Genomic DNA, 22,191 nt, shown 5'->3' on the forward strand with positions numbered 1-22,191 from the left:
TCCCGACATCATTTTCAGGGAAGTCAATGTTCTCCACATTATCAGAGTGTGGCTCGGTCCTACAGTTCAGAGCCGCCATTCAATGAAAAATTTAATGGACTATAAAACAAAGAGAATGCAACTAAAATCATAGATCAACCAGGATAACACGTGGTTTCAAAGTTACAGCATCATACTGCTAGTCTCATAAGTACTCAATGGAAGTTGTGCAATAGGCATTGCACAGAGGCCAAGAGACTTTTCCTTTACTTTATTATCCTGAGTGTGGACATAGACACAACTTTATAAAATTAATAGCAACACATTTAGTACAAAGATGCACAGCAATACACATTTCAGTTTAATTACACGATTCAGCACTGCATAAAAAGTACATTAAAAACATGGCATAAACATTGGCTTCTTATAACATAAACAGTGTCATAGAAATATACATTCGATATATGCATATCAGAACCTTCTCTGCTCTCTCTGCCCTCTCCAGTTGTTAAGGCTGTGACAGCTGCAGCCTCTGTCTTTATCACGTAATACTTTCTTTGCAACAGAATCTCATAAAATATTTACAAAATCTGGTAAGTACATAATTTGAGGAAAAAAACCCATCATGCATTTGTGATCATCAGTTTGTAAACAGTGAGTAGATACTGGCAACATGCAGGATGAACTTAAGTCATAAGTAAAATACACGGATTTTTTAAAAGCTAGCAAAACGGCCTACTGAATACACTCAGTGTCCAACATCTGTCCTGTGGTAGTGCTACAGCTGCCAGTATGCCTCATTCTTCTCTGGTTATGTCCTCGTTACTTCACCAAGGATAGTGGAGCATTAAATCTGCCTCCCAGATAACTGCTGATCAAAACTTTTAAACAGAACCCTTCCCCCTGGAGGGTTAAATAAATGCTGCTCTGTTGAGACTCAGTGTATGAGTCCATCGTCCATCACACATGAGCACAAAAGCAAACAGCTTTCATCTGATATGCTACCTGAAAAGGTACAAGAATAAAGAGGAATCAACCACTGATACAGTTCAGCTTAAAGAGGACTTCACACAAAGGAGTTGTATGTATCACATGGTATCAATCACAAGACACATACACATGCAAAAAGCAAAAGAAAAAAAATACATCCTGATAAGTTAATTTATTTTCCCCTAAACAGGCCAGTGTTTCACCTGCATTTTATCTGCACATTTTGGACATGCAAGGTACTCTACACATTATCATCACTGATCTGTGTGCTGGAAAGACTGAAGAAAGAAAGAGTATCACTTCAGATGGGTTTACACTGAAAACTGACCAAACATTCTTTAATCAGTGAAAACTTAGAGATGTCTTCAACGTTGGATTTTTTTTTCCACAACTAATTTTTGTCTACTGCTGACATATACTGTACAGTTTCATTCTGTTTTGTTTGGCATTAACAAAAAGGAGGGGTTTCGTCAAGCTCTTGTATCTCATGTGGGCTCTCGTCTTCGGGGCGTCTCACTCTGGTGCTGGGTTAATGGGCGGTAGATTCCGCTGTTTAAAGTACTGGGTGACCTGCTGAGGCAGCTCAGCCAGAACTGACTTTGCAAGGGTTTCCTTGGGCGCCTGAGAGGAAGAGAAAAAAACAACACATTGCGTTTTAGATTGAATAAAGTGAAAGATTTAAAATGAGACATTTTCACTCTCGTACAGAAACCTTGGCCTTTTTAATACACTCACTGTGAAATTGTGTGTGGAGTGTGTTCAAAACAGTCGGCTTGTGCATTAGCCATTTACCCTGTCACTTACCAAGTGCAATATGTGTACAGCGTCCATATGAGTGAAGACAGAATTCTTAAATTAACCATAAATGCATAATAACTACTCTTACGTTTTATACTACTAAGTGTTGAGGTATTGTAGACAAGTTACCACTAAGCACATTAACTTGTTCACCAGTGTGTGACAATCGTGATGACAATGTAGGATCAAGTGAATAATGCCCCAGTCTCAAAGGCTTAGAGACCAGTCTATGACCATCTGACGACCACTGGTTGTGAGAGGATAAATGAATATTCCCTGAGTGACTGCAAGTGGTCGCTAGAGGTTGATGGCATTCGCTGGGAAAAATAACAATTTGATAAATAAAACTGAGCTAAACTGAATTCAGTGTGTCAATGATGTCATGTGGTAAAGCTCAGTATTTTAAAGCTAATGCTTTGACTGCTTTCACCTTACTTATAAATGTTTAATCCTTTTCCTTATTTCCTGTCATCTCTAAACAGGTACAGTGACAGATGCTCTTAAGTAAAAAGGTTGCTAAGTAATATCTTTATACCAAAAGCTGTACAGCAGCCTTCATAAAGCTCTAAACACTCTGTTTCATAGATTTTCTACTGTTAATATGGTCATCTCTGCCCAAACCCCTGAGGTACAGCTAATGAAACTGGGAAACAACACTACCTTAGTGGAGCCCAGGACCCATCATACTTAGCTTGAACCGAGCATCAAGTCCCATTTTAACTTGTTAAAAAAAACTGTTAACTTTCAAAGTAGCACTATACAACCCTAATGATAATAATTAGTACAAAAGAATCTACCCTCCCAGCACAGCTTATCAATCAGGTCACTCTAATTTCCACATTTCCTCTCTGTCTTAGGCTTCATTTCTCTCTCTTCCTCTCTGTTCAGTCAGTTGCTGTCTCTTAACCTCCCACCAACAATCTGGAATGAAGCCAGTAAACACTGTCTGTTCCTCCCACTACAGAGGAAATCAACTCGCCCACCATCAGCCCACACACACACACACACACACACACACACACACACACACACACACACACACACACACACACACACACACACACACACAGACAAAAAATAAACACATAAAAAGACGATGACAAAACCCAAAATGCCCTAATGAGCCCTCCTGTGCACAGCCTGAAAATGTGCACACACTAATTAACCAGTGTGCTGACCTGCAGCAAGCATGTATGAAGCCTCATTAAAATGAACACATTTCAGCCTTGTGTATTATGTGAAATCTGCAACATTATGAGAAGAAACTGAATTCTTTTTATGTAAACAGAAAGAATTTCGTGTTACATGTATTCGAGGGCAGCATCAGCCAATTTGGAGAATAAGAACATATCAGACTGGGTGTTTATACATATTTGTGTGTATCTACTGAAACCAATACTTACGTTGCGGAAATCCCTGAAAGGGACAAACTGCACAATATCCCGAACAGCCTCCTCTCCTGTGCTGGACCTCAAAACGCTGGCGTCCCCATCCAGGAACTCCATGGCGGCAAAGTCGGCATTGCCCACGCCAATGATGATGATGGACATGGGTAGCTTCGATGCCTGCACAATAGCGTCGCGCGTCTCATCCATATCGCTGATGACACCGTCTGTTATAATGAGCAGTGTAAAGTACTGCTGCAGAGGGGAAGAAGGATGGTGCGAGAAAAAATGAGAAGAATTAGCAAACAACAAAAAGTTATTTTTAGTTGAGCTCTTGAAGATGAATCTACAACTACAAAAAGACTTGAAACACAAATTCAGTAATGATCATTATGCTGTGAATAATGGTAAACAGAGTCGCATATTGCGGATGAAGAGGAAAAAGAGTGCTAGAAAAACAAAAGAAAACAGATATTATTACGAGTGATGGTGAAGAAGAGTCAAATACAACGCAGAAATAAAGCCTTTCTGCATTTCATCAAGCTGAACTCCATCTGAACTCCATTTGTGCCAATGAAAAGAAAAAATCATGACAAAATAATGGAAGTGAAAGATAAATGGCTGGATTTATTGTAACTTAGTTTCGGCGTTAAAGTAAATTCAGATCACTTCAAGATTATTTCTATAGCATCACAAACACAGTTGCCTTAAGGCACTCCAAGATAAAGACTACCGTATTATTGAGACCCCAATAAGCAAACACCTGGCAACAGTGAAAAGAAAAAACTGAGTTCTAAAAGAGTAAGAAAACTACAAAACAAGAAAAAAGTAGTCAAACAGATGAGAACAAGACTTGTGGATGAGCATAAAATTATTTGCATTGTAGTTGCCTCCCAGGATGCTCCCAGGAGACCTTCATGCTAACTTCTAGTCAACTTTAACAAAATTCATAATTCAAATGTTCACCCTCTATCAAAATATAGATATGAATGTAGCTGAGGACCCCTGGCTGACCAAAGCACCTTTGAAAAATGGTGGGGGGTGGTGTTACGAGTCCAGCATGTATGGGTGCAAATGTGTCTTTGCTGACAGAAGAAAAACAATAAGGATGCAGCAAAACTCAGTGGACGACGTTTCATCACTGAGCAGGATGCAGAATGTGTTTAAAAAGCTACATCTCCAATAGTTCTTTCTGTGTTCTGATGCAAATGTATTTAAAAAGAAGAAGAAGCTAAGACTACATGCTTTAATGTGGGATTATTTTATAACAAAAAACCCAAATAAAACTGTCCAAATACATAACTGCTGGACTATATCTCTCTCTGGCACAAAATAGCATGCATCAATTCTGCATAATGAAATGCAAATGGTTGTCCTACGATAAGAACAGACAAAGTGACGATGCACACTGACTTTTCTTGGAAGAAAATCGCACTTCCACGTGACACGCAAACAGTCACACACGCGAGGACGACTCTGAAGCCTGTCTCTTTAATGTGCTAACAGCAGCGCTCATTAGAGAATCATTATCACACAGACAGACAGGGTCGCTCACACACTGAGGCACGCACAGACTGCGCTGGCCTGCAGCCTGGGTGTGTACGCGTGTCACTGGCAGGAGTGTGATCATACACACTCGCACAGTCTGCAGTCGCAGGTTCTCTCATTATCTGAGAAACAGAAACGCCAAGGCTGAGGAGTAGCTGATTTGTGAAGCCTACCCACTGACTTTCTCCAACACACACCAGTCTAACCAGTAACTCAGCGTGTAGCCTGTGCGCACGCACGCGCATTTGTGCTGCAGCTGTTACATCCTCATTGTCTGTTATTCCTTCCTAATTTCAACCCGTGTTTGAACTCGCTGTAATATAAGACAAGAAAAGGGTCTGCAATCATTTCCTTACAGAAACAAAAGGATTCTGGCGCACAACACACAGACGAGTACAAGCCTTTGTGTATTCTGCTCATGTATTTTTTCTCCACAGGGTGACAGGGTACAATTAGGGACAAAAAGCACCGTGGGAGCATAATGATACCCAGCCACTACACTCTCGTCACATATAGGCAGTAGAAATGCCAGTGGATATGTACAGGAGAAGGACATGTATATGTTTAAAGTTTGTAGATCCCAAACTTCAGCGAGTGCTGCACATCTATATACTCATACCAATGACAACATCACGTGGAGCCTTATGCATGAGAACACTGTCTCTGCTCCGGTGCTTTTTGTTTGTTTTTGTACACTCTATAGTGTTTATAAAGCAGCAGAAGAGCAACGTGGCATAATTCTGTTTTTGACACAAAGATAAATATCATAAAAGGAAGTTACGATAAATCATAAGAATCTGTCGGCCCCGGTGTTCGAGGAACACTACCAAGAAACGCTGCCAAAATAGAACGTCTTTTTTGGATGTGTCATAGAGCCTTAGGGTTGCTCTTATTTTGGGTTTTAGGTGTTAGCTTCACTGACATATAATAAGCCACTGGAAGTACAGCATGTTGCAGTTCAGTCGTTTTTTTGCATGAAAGCCAATTCAGATCAGGCAAGCTCAGCTGAAATATGCTATTCATGACTTTTTCTGCTGCTAAAGGTGTTTGGGATGTATATGTGTCTCGAAAGTACCCAGCATTACAGTAGAACTGCTGCAAGCACAACTGCGCTTATGATAAGATCGCTCAGGCTATCTAAAATGAACTAAAAATAAAAGATAAATAAAATAAATAATAAATAAAATTTTATTTATATAGCACCTTTCTAGACAGAAATCACAAAGTGCTGCACATAGGATAACAAATAATAAAAGGGTAAAACAGACAATATAAAACAGGCAGAAATTGAACCAAAAACAGTTTTAAAAAGGTGAGTTTTGAGTTGTTTTTTGAAAACAACTACCGAGTCCGGAAATGTAGGGAGATGCCAGTCCATGCAAGGCTCTAAATGTCAAGACCAGGATCTTAAAATGTACTCTAAATTCAACAGGAAGCCAGTATAGCTGAAATAGCAATGGTGTCACATGTGACTACTTGGAGGATTTTGTCAACAGTCTACCTGCAGCGTTTTGCACAACCTGCAGACGATCCAGAGAACCTTTGCTTAGACACATAAACAAAGAGCTACAATAGTCCAAGCGTGAGGAAATAAATGCATGTATAGCAATTTCCAGTTCAGGGCGAGATAAAATAGGGCTTAACTTAGCCACATTTCTTAAATGATAAAAACAAGACTGAACCAGAGATTTCACATGCCCATCCAATGTAAGAGTCGAGTCAAAAGTGACACCTAAATTCCTGATAGAGGATTTAACATACACAGAAAGAGGACCAAGGGCTTTCACTATCTGGGATACAAATCTGTCCGGAGCACATATGAGGACTTCAGTTTTCCCCTCGTTGAGTTGGAGGAAATTTACAGCCATCCAATGTTTGATACAATCTAAGCAGTCATTTAAAAGCTGAAGCTTAGATAAATCCTGGGGCTTAAAAGAGATGTACAACTGAATATCATCAGAATAACAGTGATAAGAGATGTCCTCAAAAGAGCCCATTAAATGCTGGAATGGGAGAAGATATATTAAGAACATTAAAGGCCCCAAAACCGAACCCTGAGGGACATCACAAGTAAGGGAGGTAGAAGATGACCTAAAATCGGGGACCACCACAGAAAAAGATCGGTTATGTAGATATGAGGAGAACCACTCCAAGGCAGTACCCGATACACCAACCCAATGTTTAAGCCTTTCGAGGAGGATGTGGTGGTCAACAGTGTCAAAAGCCGATGATCACAGACAAACTTTAAACAAGTCCATCCAGCAGCGACTGATTGAGTCCTACCCAGAACCGAGCCACTGGCACGAGAATGAAAAAACAAGAAGCCTCCCTGGTCAGTGTCTCAGCTGCAATGAGGTGTAAGATAGAAGAAGCTAGGACAGACGTCGTCACTCCAGTCTGCCACCTTCCTTCCTGACACGCTGATCTACATACCAGGAGACCGAGTCAACAGATGCACACACTTGTTAGCTCCGTCAGCCATCAGTGTAGATAAATTGTGAGTATCAACTTCCCTGACAGGCATTCCCTGTCGACTATTACTGGTTAGTAAATAAATATTAGTGTAATGTTTGCATTTCTCTGGTGTGAGATATGACATATGTATACATATGGCTACTAAATTGAATGAAGGGAAACTTACTAACTGCACGCCATAAAGGGCAGAGCACCATCGAACAGCAAAAGCAGAAAAATGACAAAAACTGAGATTGAATCAAAAAAGAGCCTAAATACCTGTGACACAGAATCACAATAAAACATAAGGTGAAAGAAGGCATCAGTCAGTCAACGCCCACAGACTCCCATGTTTGGCCTATATAGATAGTTTACAGACTTTCTAAGGTGAATGTTTATTTTTTTATAACTCAGTGTGTCCTTAAAAAATGTGAGGAAACTGGGTAAATGGAGGCCCAAATAAGAAGTGGCAGGCCTACAAACTATCTATGGCAGATTAACTGTATTTAAAAGTCATGTACAAGAAACAGGAAAAATCCAGTAAGCCAGATCTGACACAGTACCTGAGAGATTCATCTGGCCCTTCGACTAATCCGTCTACTGCTCATTAGGTTTAGAGGGCGATTAATAGGACCAGGTAGATTTGGGTTTTTTAACTCTCAAGATATTTCAGTGCAAACCAAATGAGTTTGTAATCACTAAAAGTAAATAAATAAATTCAACTTTTCCATAAAGTATGAAGCTATAAAATATCAAAGTGAATGAGCGCCTTCCAGCACAGTCCTAATTTGATTCTTGGCATCCAATCAGAAATGTCTCTTTTTTTACATTTACTTTTAAAAACTATCAAAATTAACTTTGATTTAACTTTAATTTCATCGGTGTCTTGGGCATAAAAACCTGCATATAAAGAATCGCTGATCAAATCTAAATTGTAAAATGAAGTTTTAAGAAGTTTTTGCTTTTTTTTGTTGAAGTAGAATTTTTATTGAGTAAAATAATTGTCTGTTTCCAGGAATATACAGTAACATAACGTGCTTCATCCTATGGTTCTGCTTACACTTTAGCTTTTATGTTTTAATCCACAACTACTACTAATCAGACTGCAATGGACTTGAATGGGAATAAAGAAAATACTCAAACAATTGATCAAAGAAATCACAACACATATACATATAACATGCAATCTGTTGGGTATATGGTCTCTCTGGATTAGCAGAGAATCACACAAGCAAAAATAATTTCCATCCCAAGTCAAAGGATTACCTAATACCTTGATCCTCTATTATAATCTTTCAAAATATGAATTAATTCACAGGTAGAGAGGGGACCTTTTGACACTCATGAATAATACAGACCTGATGTATTTTGTACTTTGCATGAACAACAACTGAAACTGACATTCTAATTTCAAGCATACAAATGCAAAACATGAACAAAAACCCACAAACATCACGCTAACATGAGATTCAAAATAATTCATTGAATAATTTCACATTAAATCAAAGTTTTATTTTATATTTTGATAATCCCTTGCAACGTTATCATAGGTTTGGAGACAAATGACTGGAGGGAGCTCTTTAGAGTGCTTGGGAAACGTTCAGTTTTAAAGAGAAAGAAAATTATTTAAATGGAATGTCACAAAAATTGCATTTATAAGTTTTTAAAATGGAAATGACAAGATTGAAATTTATACAATATTACATTTCATTATAATTAAAGACAAAAAAGGCAACCAGCCCCCTCAAAAAAAAGGTACAAACTCAAGCTAAAATAAGACTTCTAATGTCCTTAATCAAAATCAATTAAATTAGGTACCACTTCCATTAGAGGGAACCCTGCTTGACCTTTGCCTTCATTAAAAAAGCTTAACAATCAGAAAGAAATCGAATTAGGTTTCCGAGTAGCCTGAAATTTTCAGTCAGTGTTTAATTTCCCCAGACGACGACATGTATTGATTTAACTGTTTATGTGACCTTTCCTCTCTTTGTTCCTTAATTTCCTTTATAAACTAAACTGGGTAGCATCACAGAGAGTACATGTGTATTTCTGCAGCTGTTAAGGGCAGCACAGGTGTAGACATTCCCTCTGTGCTTTGGGCAATGTCAGCTCTAAGCTGTGCTAGCTGCCCTAACTCAGGGTTCGTTCACATTTGAAGGAAAATTAAAACCTTTAATTGTCACACCTGAGCTGATTTTAACAGATTTGATCTCCTTCTGGTGTAGTTACACAATGCTATAAACACGACAGTGTTGGAATTTCCACGTTCTTGAGAATGCAAGGGTCTGCTTAGATCCAAGGGAAGTAAGGGCTCTGCGTGCCTGCCCATGTGGCAGCAATTTTTTCATGACAGGCACTACACGGGAACTGACTAACTGAATAGCCCCCAAGAAAAAGTAAAAAGTATAATAGAGCAGCAGCAGCGTCTGCGTCCACGTATAATCCTGGCCTCAGAAAATCATTGTCAACACTTCCTATTTCTTTTTCTGTCGTGAGCTGTCCTATGTTGTTGTCACTCTGTGCAGCCACAGCTGTAGCGAAGTCGCTGTCCATCACTACAGATGCTCCCCTCTCAAGGTCGAGGCACATCGGTCCTTGTTGGATGACGTAAAACATCACTACCTGTGGTCCTGCATAGAAATGTCACTCCAGATCCCTAATGTAAAACTCTGGTATACCGTGAAATAGGGACAATACCTGGGACTAGCGGGCTAATTCAGCACTGTATGCGGTCCTTCATAAAGGGCTTGAATGATTCAATGTAGGAATCCAGTTTAGGAATTTATCTGCTGTGTGTGGTGGCTGAAAATTCAAATATAGAAAAGAGTAGTTTTTTTTTTTTTAGAATGATTTCTTTGTTTCCTTAGGTTGTGAGAGATACCATCCATCCAACCACTGTCTTCCACTTATCCCATTCAGGGTTGCAGGGGGGCTGGAGCCTATCTCAGCTACTATAGGTAACATAGATAACAACAGAAAAAAACAGCTGCAAGATATTGAGATATTCTAAAGCTAAATCTTTCAACATTTTTACTTTAGATTTTTAATGTAACACTCATACACTCCAGCTTTAAAATGTGCTGTCTTTTCTTAAAGTAGAATTGGTAATAATAACGGATTGCATTTATATAGCGCTTTACAATTCCACTATTCTTTCACACACTGATGGAGGCGAGCTACAGTTGTAGCCACAGCTGCCCTGGCTACAACAGAAGCGAGGCTACCATATCGCGCCATCGTCCCTCTGGCCAACACCGGTAAGTGGCACGGTCACCCGTGGTTCAGGGGGGAGAGGCTGTATACAACAAAATTGACATAAATGGTACTTCTGTTTTATAACTGTTGTATATAATGACAGCTGGGATAGGTGAAAGCATGCCTCTACCCCCCTCTCCTGTATAGAAAAAGGCCAGAAAAATAGACAATAGTGAGCAGCAGTTCTCTGGGCAAAAATGGCTTGTTTATGCCAGAGGTCTTTGAATGGCCAGACTATTAAGAGCTGATAGGAAGGCAGCGGGAACTTAAATAACCACGTGTTACAATGAAGTGCAGAAGAGCATCTCTGAATGCACAACACTGGAGACCAAAACAAGTGTCCCTCCTGTCAGCTAAGAGCAGGAAACTGAGGCTCACCAGAACTGAACAGACTCAGAATCCTGCATAAGCATTCGCTCCTCATGACGAAGGGGATATTTCCTTGGCACATTACGCAGAACCTCAGTATCAACTGTATGATAAACACCGCAGCATACCTCCATTCCTCGTCTTAATACAATGAGTTCACTGTAATCAGATGCCCTCCACCAGATCTCAACCCATTAGAGCCCCTCTGGGATGCTGAACAGGAGATTCAGATCATCAATGTGCAGCAGCTGCAAATTCAATCATGTCAATATGGACCAAAAGCGCTGAGGAATGTTTCCAGCACATTGTTAAATCTATGACTAGGAGAACTAAGGCCGTTCTGAAGGTAAAAGAGGATCCTGCCCGGTATAATAAGATGTAACTAAGTGAGCAGTGATATATATAAAGTTACCAAACTCAGTATGTATATGTAACCTACAGCCTTGATGGACAGGTGCGCCAAAAGAAGAGAGCGTTCTGACAGATTGCAGTGAAAGTCTGGTTGTGTTTAAGCTTGGATTTGCAGTGGTTACAGTTAGAATCAGCATCTGCGTTTGGGAATACACAAACTCCTCTCTGGCAACACAGTCAACCTCTCAAACAAGATAGAAAAGTCAAGCTGATTGTGGACTACAGCCTGCTTTTATATATAAATAGTTTTATCTGTGGAGTACAGTGTCTTGAGAGGTTTAACTAAAGAACAACTAAGAGTGTAAAAAGCAGGTAAATAGGTAAGTTGTAGCCACCCACCGCTGCTTTCTCCTGTTGAAGGGCCTGAGAAGCAAAACGTGCTACATGGTTGATGATTGGAGCAAAGTTTGTCGGACCGTAGAAACGAATGTGAGGGAGACACGCAGAGTAGGCCTGGGCAATGCCCTCCACACCTAAAGATGCAGAAAGGCAGAGAGAAACAATTTAGACTCAAATACACTTTAAATGTGAAGATGAGCTGGAAATAGTGAGGGCAGGAAAGAAACAGAGAGAAAAGCAAGAGGGAGAGAGGTTTGTAAAGTCCTGGGAGAGATGGGAAAAAGTTTATATAGAGTATTTCAAGGTCAAAATTGAAAACTAGACATAAGTCTAGACACAAGTCCTACATCATTAGTGCTTATTCATATATATAGCTTATTCATATATATATATATATATATATATATATATATATATATATATATATATATATATATATATATATATATATATATATATACATATATATATATACACCCAGCACGCCCCTGCGGGCGGTTTATCCTTCAAGCTCGGGTCCTCTACCAGAGGCCTGGGAGCTTGAGGGTCCTGCGCAGTGTCTTAGCTGTTCCCAGGACTGCGCTCTTCTGGACAGAGATCTCCGATGTTATTCCCGGGATCTGCTGGAGCCACTCGCCTAGCTTGGGAGTCACCGCACCTAGTGCTCCGATTACCACGGGGACCACCGTTACCTTCACCTTCCACATCCTCTCGAGCTCTTCTCTGAGCCCTTGGTATTTCTCCAGCTTCTCGTGTTCCTTCTTCCTGATATTGCTGTCATTCGGAACCGCTACATCGATCACTACGGCCGTCTTCTTCTGTTTGTCTACCACCACTATGTCCGGTTGGTTAGCCACCACCATTTTGTCCGTCTGTATCTGGAAGTCCCACAGGATCTTAGCTCGGTCATTCTCCACCACCCTTGGGGGCATCTCCCATTTTGACCTCGGGACTTCCAGGTTGTACTCAGCACAGATGTTCCTGTACACTATGCCGGCCACTTGGTTATGGCGTTCCATGTATGCCTTGCCTGCTAGCATCTTGCACCCTGCTGTTATGTGCTGGATTGTCTCTGGGGCATCTTTACACAGCCTGCACCTGGGGTCTTGCCTGGTGTGATAGACCCCAGCCTCTATGGATCTTGTACTCAGAGCTTGTTCTTGTGCTGCCATGATTAGTGCCTCTGTGCTGTCTTTCAGTCCAGCTTTATCCAGCCACTGGTAGGATTTCTGGATATCAGCCACCTCCTCTATCTGCCGGTGGTACATACCGTGCAGGGGCCTGTCCTTCCATGATGGTTCCTCGTCTCCCTCCTCTTTCTTGGGTTTCTGCTGCCTGAGGTATTCACTGAGCACTCGGTCAGTTGGGGCCATCTTCCCAATGTATTCTTGGATGTTCGTTGTCTCATCCTGGACTGTGGTGCTGACACTCACCAGTCCCCGGCCCCCTTCCTTCCGCTTAGCGTACAGCCTCAGGGTGCTGGACTTGGGGTGAAACCCTCCATGCATGGTAAGGAGCTTTCTTGTCTTTATGTCAGTGGCTTCTATCTCCTCCTTTGGCCAGCCTATTACCCCAGCAGGGTACCTGATCACGGGCAGGGCGTACGTGTTGATGGCCCGGATCTTGTTCTTACCATTCAGCTGACTCCTCAGGACTTGCCTGACCCTCTGCAGGTACTTGGTGGTTGCAGCCTTTCTAGCGGCCTCTTCATGGTTCCCATTTGCCTGCGGGATCCCCAGGTACAAAATGGGAACCATGAAGAGGCCGCTAGAAAGAAGAGAAGAGCTCTCTGTGTATATATATATGTATGTGTATACACATATATATACATATATATATGTATGTATGTATATATATATATATATATATATATATATATATATATATATATATATATATATATATGTATGTGTATATATACACACACACACACACACATATATATATATATATATATATATATATATATATATATATATATATATATATATATATATATATATATGTATGTATGTATGTATGTATAATTCATATATTCATATATATATATATGAATATATGAATTATACATACATATAAAAACTTGTGTTCCCTTCACTCGCATCTTCATAAAGATATACACATTCAGAGAAAAACATGCCGCACAAATGTGCACTTATTCAAAACATTGCACACCGATAGTTGAGAACATAAAACCATTCTGTTATCAGGACAGCTGCATATTGCAGTTTCAAGAATAAAGTTTTGCATAACAGCTGAAGTCTTTTTTTCCCTTTGGCCTAGAATTTTTCATTTCAGAGTGCACTGGAGGCTGTATTGGCCCAGAAAATAAGCTAACCCTAAAAAGAAAAGGGCATTTGCAGAGGCAGTTTTTTTTTTTAAATAAACACAAGCTGAACTTCATGTTCTGACGCGGGCCTTTTTCAGCACAGGGGTGAGTATAAATGGAGTTATTTAACATAACCTCTTTGCCTCAGTCAGGCTAAAACGTGTGTTACACAATCACAATTTTTTTTTCTGGGTCTCACAGATGTGCTTTTAGCAGTTGGCACTCAATTGATTTGCAATTGTCAATAAATACGTTTGCATCCTACACATTTCAAACGTGTTAGCAGATGCAAGCTCAGTGTAGTAAAAGGAGAGCTTACTATGAGGTTATTACAGCGAGGTGCTGACAATTTATGAATCTTTTCAAGTCATCTTTGTGCGATGAAGGTGAGGGTATGCACTTACTCTTACTCAGAAACAAGGATCTGCAGCCATGCAAGCAGCTCTGTAAGGCTTTGCTCGGGTATGGTGCTTTATACTCAATAAACACACTCAAGTTGAAGTCCAGTGTTTAAAGCGTAAGTGTAGCCACGGCTAATAGTAAAAACTACTCTTTTTTATGTTATTTTTTTTGTTCAGAAGCCTGAGTGTTGTAACATTTAATCAATCTGTGTAAAGATTCCCAGAGTCAGAGTTGTTAGACACTGTTACTTTAATATTTAAATGTGAAGGAATGGACTGTTTTCACTGCTCTGAACTGTTTGGTGTCATAATGTGCATTAGCGTTCATACTTCTAATTTAGACGAGCATCCAAAGTAGCAAGTGTAGGTGATGTGTTAAGGAGTTATTTACTCAGCAAGGCACTTAGAGAGGAGTGCACCACCTGCTGCGGTCACATGATCTGGAGTTGGCATGTTTTTTTTTATTAGTGGTTTCTTTTAATCACACAGTGTTTTTTCTGCCATAACCTTAATTATATAGCTATCTGTAAATGACAGGTTTTACACCTATTAACTAGTTAGTGGCTTTATTTTTTGCATCCAAAAACATGACAACATCCTATAAGTGTAAACATATCAAAGTATGTTTTTATGGTATGGGTTTATGTTGAAAAATAACTAATATCATGTATGAAAGGCCAAAAATGTAAATGGGGTATCTAGACTTCTAGACTAGACAGAACTCAGATGGGGTAAATAAAAAAATGAATGAAAATGAGAACTATTTGTAAATACTTATAAGGTTGCCGCAAAGGTCTAGATGACATCATAACCTCCTGTGTGGTAACTCACCTGAACAGAAAGGGTTTGTTGGGTTAAAGTTGATGGCAAATTCATGTGACACCTGAGGAGAAAAGAAATGAATGAATCGAATGATAATCCTTCACTACGCTGTACAATATTGTTAAGAAATTGCGTCCATTTCTCCCACCTTCTCCCTCCCACCCTCTCTCCATCCCTCTGTGTGCTGCTCTCTCTTCTTTGTCCTTTTCATCAGCTCAGTGCCATGGCAACACAGATGGGTTGACAGTTGCGTAATCATGTGAATATGCATCTATAATGCTTATAGTTTTATTTGTGTGTCTCCCTGTGTGTCTGTGTGTAAAATAATACATCTCGGCTTTAACTGTAAGTCTGCTGATGACAACCCACCCTCCTCTCTCTTTGCCACATGCATATACATGTATCACCTACGTTTGTGTTTGGAACACACACACATACGCGCACAACAACAACAACAACAACACCATCAACACACACATACCTTCCAGTCTGGTGGGAGTTGGGCTCCAAATCCCAGAGCTGGAAACATTTTGTCACTGAGGAGGAAACCATGACAACAGATTGGAACATTAGTTAAACCTTCTTTTTTTTTTTTTCCTTTTTTTTTGCATACAAATTCAAAAAGCTGGATTTAGATAGCAGGAAAAATCCTGTTACCTTGTTCACATAGAAACACATTCAAAGACATTTACAGAAAAGCAAGAAGAGAACTGGTGGTAAAATGATGCAGTGAGGAAAAATGTCTTCTCACAAAGAAAAACATTAAAGACAGGACAGGACAGAAAATCAGACATACTGATGTACAATTATTTACTGAAAGAGGAGGAATAGCAGTCGATAGATGCTATTGGTGTTTATACTGTCTTATTTTTAACACAAAATGTAAAAGAACAAATAGATGTTTGTGTGTTTAAAGTCCAAAAGCGATGCCCATGCTACAGCTCTGTGCAGTGGCGCTTGTGTAGATGATGGGATTAAGATGGGTATTAGGGAACTGATAAACCTGTTTAGTTCTTTCCACAAAGCCTCAACTGCTCGAAGCTCAAACTTCAAAACTGGAATATGTAAATGTCTTCGTCAAAATGCTCTGAAACCAATGCATCATTGTTGTTCTTTTAAGGACCCCAGTCACTCTCTTTGTGGTTCACAAGTTAATATGATTAGCATAGTCTGTATATAAACATGGCATAGTCTGAAAAGTCAATGCGCAGCTACTCTAAACTCTTATTTTTTTGATGAACCGCTGGGAGCAGAGTTTGAATGCTCCATGATAAAATGACATCACTGCTTACTTTAATTTTGACTTCGTAATGAGTTTGTGGTCTTAATCAGCAGTTTCAAGTTTTTCTTCAGTGCAACATGATAATTAGTTTATAAATTCTGGGGCTGTTTAGAGTAAAATATATGATAAAGCAGGGTATAATTTTGGGTAGGCCTGCCTTTTTATTGAGAGATTCCTATAAAGGCTCAACGCTTCAGCAAGGCAGTAAAAATATATAAAAATGAGGATACAGAGACTAAGTCCATCTTATCTGTACAGTTTATGGATCTCAGCAGTGAAACGATAAACCTTTACATCAACTAGCCTCACTCATCTCTTACTGCGACCTTTCTTTGCAAGAAACGTATGCAAAATGTAAATGTTTGCACTAAACTGACTAAAAACATTGCACCACCCCACAGGATTTGATTTAAATACTCACGTATCATAGTCCTGTATGATTTGTCCAACAGCTAAAATGGCAGCGAGGTACTCGTTGCTGCCCAGTGGGTTGATGTAGTGGAGGGAGGACGGTTCTCGGGGGTTCCCATTGGATGCCGTGAAGTCTATACCGACCTATTAAAATACAAAGAGGTGACAGATCAGTAGTTATCACATTGCATTCGTTTCCAAATCATGTGCAGGGAGGAGGACAATGGTGGAGGGTCTGAAACTTCTGAGGAATGGCGATTACTTTGGCATTACTTTTATTTTTCTTTCATTAACGAACAAGAAGGAAATAGTGAAATGCAACATGTGTCCAGGACAGAATTACCTGCATCATACTGCTAACATAACATCAGCTCTTTGCAAGCACCTGCAGACAGCATGCACGCACACAGCTAGCCAGAGTGATGTTTTAGCTGTGTGAATGGCGAATCCCAACCCTGCAACCACTGGACAAAACCAGTGAACAGCAGCTAGGCTTGTAGCATTGTAGCCTTCATTTCCACCTGTACATGTTCCTAAAGTAAAATCACTGTGGTGTTCGTTTCGAAGTCTCTCTGGGCTGGATTTTAACTTTACTTTGTGTTGTTGGATTTGTGTTCAAACTTAAACACTAAAAGAAACATTGTGCGTGTTTCCTTATTAGACAGGAATTTGTGTTAGCGTGTGAGACTGTAACCCCAGGTTTATACAGCTAACTGATATTTATGTAATTTGTAATAGAGACGTGAAAGTACATTTGGAGCCTCGAGGATATGTACAGTGAATTCTAGTCAGTAAAACTGAAGGTAAATGCAGTTCCACAGTATATGTTTTGGGGTAAATAGAGACAAATAAAAATCATGCGATGACCCCGAAATCATATGGAGATTTTTTTTCTTTTAACACAGATTACCACAGGGTGACGTACAGGAGACACATATATGAGCACACACAGACACTTTCCACATGCAGCAAACACACACACACTGGAAAACACAAACGCAGGGAAGTGCAGCCAAACCCAATATGAGATTAAGAGTGACAGGCTTTTCCTCAGGCAGTGAATAGTGGTTTGTGTGCTGACAAGAACCCGACCCACAATCTCCGCCTCCCTCCTATCAGCTTAAACATAGTCTAAAACGATCTTCTTCTTCTGTCTTTCGTTTGGTGTATTATAAGACAACAATGTTCTAGTTCAGTAAGGACAAGGACCGAGAAAAGATATAACGGAGAAGGGAGCAAAGGTGGGGGGTGAGTGAGTACAAGGGAGAAAATTGGGAAAATGAGGTAAGGAGTGGTAGGGCAAGGAGAGGAAAGAGTTTAAAGAGCAACAGGAGAAGCAGGAGTGACGGGTACAGAAATGCAGGGTGACAGAATTAGGGTGCTGCTGTGTTTTGTATTGTGGGCATGTGACAACAACATACAGAATTGTGCAGAAGTTTTAGGCACAGATTTTTTCGTTCTTATCCATCGCACTCAAATCAGTGAGGCCTCTGATCATATTGGTTTCGTTCTGCAGCAGAAAAACAAGCCTAAACACCCACAAGCATTTGGTCTACTATCCATTTACGTTGTTTCTTTTCATTACTTTTTCTCAATTAGATGAAATCCACTAATTCAACTGTTTTTGAAAGCATCCTTCCTTTACTTTTAGCTGTTAAAATTGTTCCTCGGCACTCTGTGTAAAAACCGCACTTCAGGGTGTTAAGCGAACAAATACGTTTTATGAGGCCATTATCTGTAAACCCATAGCTAACACGGAAACCAAGCAACAGGACACAAGAACATCCATTCATCTTTTGGCTCAGAAACACACTTTTGCATCAGCAACATTACCGAGTGAAGGAGTTTCATTTCAGCAGAGTTGAGTCAGTCATTGGATTTGCTTCCAGAGGGAAAGTAAAATTTACCTGAAGCGTTATTATCTTCCAATTCTGACCGCTACACCTGAATTTTCACAGCTTCCTAATCCTCGTAGAGATTGCCCTGATTAAGCCTGAATTTAGCCTTGAACTGTTGCCCCTGGTTAATTTTAGAATAATTTCTTCCAGATGACACATATACTTTCAGATCAACCAATCGATGCCTCACCATACAAAAATCTGCCCCCAAAAGCTGGTGCCAGCTGGAATTTTAGCAGGTCAAATTTATTATTTAGATTTATTATTTATTATTGAAGCTGCAATATAAAACTGACTGTCACCGGAGAACAGTCAGACGAGAGCAGTCTCCACATAATACTGGCTTTCTCCTTCGTCTCCGAGAAGGAAAAAAAAAGATATTTTTTCTACTTCTTGCAAAATCATTATTAGAATTCTAAATAGGCAATTCAGCCTGGAGATCTGTTCATTATGAGTTACTCATTACAGCCATTCGAGTTATCTGCACTGTGTACAAATCTAAATAGTGCAGGTCCAGGCCATTACAAAAGACAGATTAAAACAAAGTGACAATCTCTGGGTCTGAAAATGAAGAGTGAACGGTGCCAAAAGCTGCAGTTCCTCTGAAGGCCACTTGAGGCTGCCCCCAGAACAGCACGTCCAAAAAGTGTGTGCTTCAGTTTTAGTAAGTGAAAGCTGAGTATTTTATTTTTCTGTGACTTGATGCTAAATAGGTGTCTGAGCATTGCAAACAGAGAGTATATATATGGATGCAGCTTGGCATTCATCTTTACATGTGATGTGTCTAAAATGTAGAAAAGAGAAGACAGTTGATCAGGTTAACGAAAAAATAAAAAAGAACGTGCTGGTGTCTCTTTCCCAGTCTCTCGTGTGTCTCGACAGTCAAACTCAGTAGGAGCTCTGAAGTCTCCCAGCAGGACTTCCAAGAAGCCTCATCTTCACTTCTCCCACATTCTCCTATAGGCCTCTAAACTGACACAATGTGTTGGTTTTTCACTCCTTTCATCAACACAATACACATATGGAAAAAGGAAAAAAATATTATATATTCTTTTGTCTTTAACAGTACATGTTTATTTTTTCATGCAAGTCTCACAAGACTACGATTTACTCATCATCAAAGTGGACTCTTTTGCATTCTTCTCAAATATATAATGTTTACTTGAGTCACACTTAATCCTTATAATTATGTTGCATGAGGGGCAGCATGGTGGTATAGTGATTAGCACTGTTGACTCACAGCAAAAGGAGTTGGCCGGGGCCTTTTTGTGTGAAGTAATGGTTTGCATAGGATTCCGCTCTAGCTTCCTCCCACAGTCTAAAGACATGCATGTTAGGTTAATTGGGGAGTGTAAATCGGCTGTGTGTGTGGATGTGAAAGCGTGTGGTTGTCTGTCTTACTAGATGTGAAAGTGGCAAGTTTCATGAATAATCTATGAGACATACAGCACGTGCAAAAATAAAGTTCTGCTTCTTTTTCATATGGATATAGCTGAGAATACAGGGAGTGCAGAATTATTAGGCAAATGAGTATTTTGTCCACATCATCCTCTTCATGCATGTTGTCTTACTCCAAGCTGTATAGGCTCGAAAGCCTACTACCAATTAAGCATATTAGGTGATGTGCATCTCTGTAATGAGAATGGGTGTGGTCTAATGACATCAACACCCTATATCAGGTGTGCATAATTGTTAGGCAACGTCCTTTCCTTTGGCAAAATGGGTCAAAAGAAGGACTTGACAGGCTCAGAAAAGTCAAAAATAGTGAGATATCTTGCAGAGGGATGCAGCAGTCTCAAAATTGCAAAGCTTCTGAAGCGTGATCATCGAACAATCAAGCGTTTCATTCAAAATAGTCAACAGGGTCGCAAGAAGCGTGTGGAAAAACCAAGGCGCAAAATAACTGCCCATGAACTGAGAAAAGTCAAGCGTGCAGCTGCCAAGATGCCACTTGCCACCAGTTTGGCCATATTTCAGAGCTGCAACATCACTGGAGTGCCCAAAAGCACAAGGTGTGCAATACTCAGAGACATGGCCAAGGTAAGAAAGGCTGAAAGACGACCACCACTGAACAAGACACACAAGCTGAAACGTCAAGACTGGGCCAAGAAATATCTCAAGACTGGTTTTTCTAAGGTTTTATGGACTGATGAAATGAGAGTGAGTCTTGATGGGCCAGATGGATGGGCCCGTGGCTGGATTGGTAAAGGGCAGAGAGCTCCAGTCCGACTCAGACGCCAGCAAGGTGGAGGTGGAGTACTGGTTTGGGCTGGTATCATCAAAGATGAGCTTGTGGGGCCTTTTTGGGTTGAGGATGGAGTCAAGCTCAACTCCCAGTCCTACTGCCAGTTTCTGGAAGACACCTTCTTCAAGCAGTGGTACAGGAAGAAGTCTGCGTCCTTCAAGAAAAACATGATTTTCATGCAGGACAATGCTCCATCACACACGTCCAAGTACTCCACAGCGTGGCTGGCAAGAAAGGGTATAAAAGAAGAAAAACTAATGACATGGCCACCTTGTTCACCTGATCTGAACCCCATTGAGAACCTGTGGTCCATCATCAAATGTGAGATTTACAAGGAGGGAAAACAGTACACCTCTCTGAACAGTGTCTGGGAGGCTGTGGTTGCTGCTGCACGCAATGTTGACGGTGAACAGATCAAAACACTGACAGAATCCATGGATGGCAGGCTTTTGAGTGTCCTTGCAAAGAAAGGTGGCTATATTGGTCGCTGATTTGTTTTTGTTTTTGAATGTCAGAAATGTATATTTGTGAATGTGGAGATGTTATATTGGTTTTACTGGTAAAAATAAATAATTGAAATGGGTATATATTTGTTTTTTGTTAAGTTGCCTAATAATTATGCACAGTAATAGTCACCTGCACACACAGATATCCCCCTAAAATAGCTAAAACTAAAAACAAACTAAAAACTACTTCCAAAAACATTCAGCTTTGATATTAATGAGTTTTTTGGGTTCATTGAGAACATGGTTGTTGTTCAAGAATAAAATTATTCCTCAAAAATACAACTTGCCTAATAATTCTGCACTCCCTGTATGTTCCTGAAGGTCTCGCAGCTTCAAAAAGCCTGGCTCAGGGCTGCCCAGGTCAAGTGTTTTAGAATCTCTCACTGCTGGTATCATAGCCAAGATCAGATTTCTGCTAACATATTAGTTTTTCTATTTGGTCTGCTTACGATTTGTGATAGCACGGATGACTGCATCACTGTGCAAAGCCTCTCCACATTTCTTAATTTTTTGCTAGGAAGATGGAAAACAGGTGGAGTACTTTATTGAAACATAAATTCATGTAAGTACATTATATAAGGGAAAATAGAGTTTGTACAATTCCAATGAGGTTCAAAGTCAACATTTTTTATGACCACCTTCATACTTCAACAAAGCCTGAACTCTTTCAAGCAAGCTTTCCTTTGGAATTTCTTTAAGTAGTTATCAGGAATAGTTCTCCAGGTTTCTTTAAGACATTCAAACCTCTTCTTTGGATCCTGGCTGCCTT

At 40.1% G+C, this 22,191-nt stretch overlaps 1 protein-coding gene across 1 annotated transcript in view; it reads right to left on the reverse strand.

The window, feature by feature from the left end:
• Positions 1–246: 246 nt before the first annotated feature.
• Positions 247–22,191, reverse strand: part of cpne2 (copine II) — a 56,534-nt gene continuing 34,589 nt past the window's right edge. Inside the window, exons 12-17 of the mRNA XM_082539432.1 lie at positions 16,784–16,917; positions 15,562–15,616; positions 15,090–15,141; positions 11,529–11,662; positions 3,171–3,407; positions 247–1,590 (exon numbers count right to left, since the gene is read on the reverse strand). Coding sequence (XP_082395558.1) covers positions 1,483–1,590; positions 3,171–3,407; positions 11,529–11,662; positions 15,090–15,141; positions 15,562–15,616; positions 16,784–16,917 — 720 coding nt within the window. The 3' untranslated portion in view covers positions 247–1,482. The remainder of the gene's footprint in view (positions 1,591–3,170; positions 3,408–11,528; positions 11,663–15,089; positions 15,142–15,561; positions 15,617–16,783; positions 16,918–22,191) is intronic.

Source organism: Aulonocara stuartgranti, assembly GCF_965226115.1.
Source record: "Aulonocara stuartgranti genome assembly, chromosome: 7".
NCBI lineage: Eukaryota > Metazoa > Chordata > Actinopteri > Cichliformes > Cichlidae > Aulonocara > Aulonocara stuartgranti.